The sequence below is a fragment of the Aplysia californica genome, unplaced genomic scaffold, assembly GCF_000002075.1.
Source record: "Aplysia californica isolate F4 #8 unplaced genomic scaffold, AplCal3.0 scaffold00883, whole genome shotgun sequence".
Lineage (NCBI taxonomy): Eukaryota > Metazoa > Mollusca > Gastropoda > Aplysiida > Aplysiidae > Aplysia > Aplysia californica.
Window position 1 is genome coordinate 84,991 of NW_004798153.1, and position 1,968 is coordinate 86,958.

Here is a 1,968-nt window from a genome sequence, read left to right on the forward strand (position 1 = left end):
TCACTCTCTCTTTCTCTATCTTCTACCCCGTGCACCTCTCTCTTTGTCCATATCCCCTCCTCTCTCTCTCTCTCTCACTCTCTCTCTGTTATGTTCATCCAAACAAACAAGCTAACTTATTTTTCTTTCAGGGTTTCACAATGTATGCCCAGCGGAGGATCCAAGATAAAATTTATGGCAGACCATTCTCAGCCCTGGAGACAGCGACTGGCCAGTCCTTGTTACACAGCCAAATTGACCTGGATGGAACTGTGAGCGACCAGTACCCTCGTCTTGTTCACCTACATGGTTCACTCAGTTTGAAAGACTGTACTAACGATCATAGAAAAATTGTGTCAATTTTTGTATACAAAGAAAAATAAAGTGAAATTGTGTAAGTTAAACACCCCTTGCAACACTTGGGTTATTTAAGAGGTGGGACCCCTCCGAATTAAACATCCATCTTCAATAGGGCAGAGCCAAATGACAAAAATGTTGTGCAGTGTTCCTTTCCCAAAGACTCAATGTTGGACCAAACTGAGCCTCCAACACAATATCATGATTACGAGTCCGATAGCCCAACCACAAGACTACTGACATCACTGAATATAAAACAATTGATTAGCTATTACTTATGGGAACAATAACCAGTGTCTGTAGTGTAGTGGTTAAGCTCTTTACAGAAGCACACAGAAAATGTGAGTTCAATTCCAATGTTGGGGTGCCTCTTTTATCTCCAATCTTTGTTTTTTCGCTGTTGGCTGTGTCCCACTCAACCTGTGTTGGCCCTGATAGGCAAGGTCGAAGTTGCCTATCTCATAACGGATTTTATCAGAATGAAATTATAATATTTTCATTGGAAGAATAGTGAACCATGTTGCGGCATCTTGTGCATTACAGTGTGTTAAAAAATTTTGAAGTTCATTGATGTTTGTCCATCTGTAGGATCACCCTCTGACCAAGCTACGCGTGGTGATTGATGAAGGAGTGGATCCAGAGGACACTTACAACGAAACGCCGTATGAGAAGGGCTTCTGTTTCGTCTCCTACTTGTGCAGTCTGACAGGCGATGTGGAAAAGTTTGATGACTTCCTAAAGGCATACGTTGAACAGTTTAAGTTCAAGGTGAGTGTTTAAGTTCAGCTCTTTCAATATTTTTTCTTTCTCTAGAAGCTAGCATAAATTCTGCTGAAATGAACAGATATTCAAATTTTGTCCCAAAAATAAGTTTGAAAAAAGTAATTTGACCTTTATTATGTTTTATCGGAGTATGGTCAACAATGTCTGTATGTTGTCTTTGTTTTATTCCGGCATATTTATTTGTGCCTATTTGGTAAACATGAGCAGGTTTGGGATACTTGAGTGTGTGAGTTAGAAATAGAGAGTTGGCCGAGGGGTGGGGGAGGGGGAGTGGCTTGAGAGAGAAAGATGTGCTGTGTAAAGTGTGTTCCATGCATTCTGTTTTTGTGTAAAACACCTAGAGTCACACTGGGGTGTGTGCTAAGTAAATATTAATATAATCACTGTTATTGTCACCATCATTGCTATTGCTCTATTGTTATTATTATTTTTATTATTATCATTATTATTATTATTATTATTATTATTAATGTTATTACTATTGTTGTTGTTGTTGTTATTATTAGTATTGTTATTATTATGTTATTTTTGTTATTGTTACAGCTATTATCATTATTTTTATTGTTATTACTATTTGTACTATGATTTTTATTATGATGGGAGGGGTGTGTGAAATTACAAATCTCACAAAAGCCGGTAGTAAACCTGTCATCAAGCGGGCAAACACAGAAAGTGGTGTGATATACTGAGGACACTCACGAGAGAATGATGACGCAGAGCTCGGTCAAAAAATAGGGCAGAAGGGGAAACAACATCTCTCCGCCGCGCTTTTCCCTTTCGTCAACCCGCAGCCACTTAACGAATCGTCAGGAACATAGGCCTACCAACCTTTGACACGGGTCAAACTTC

General features: G+C 39.0%; 1 protein-coding gene across 1 annotated transcript in view; it reads left to right on the forward strand.

Moving 5' to 3' along the window:
* LOC101853355 (aminopeptidase B) overlaps positions 1-1,968 on the forward strand; it is a gene marked incomplete at its 5' end in the record, with an annotated part of 21,717 nt that overhangs the window by 8,693 nt on the left and 11,056 nt on the right. Inside the window, 2 exon segments of the mRNA XM_035972872.1 lie at positions 132-251; positions 925-1,104. Of these exon segments, the coding sequence (XP_035828765.1) occupies positions 132-251; positions 925-1,104 (300 nt within the window).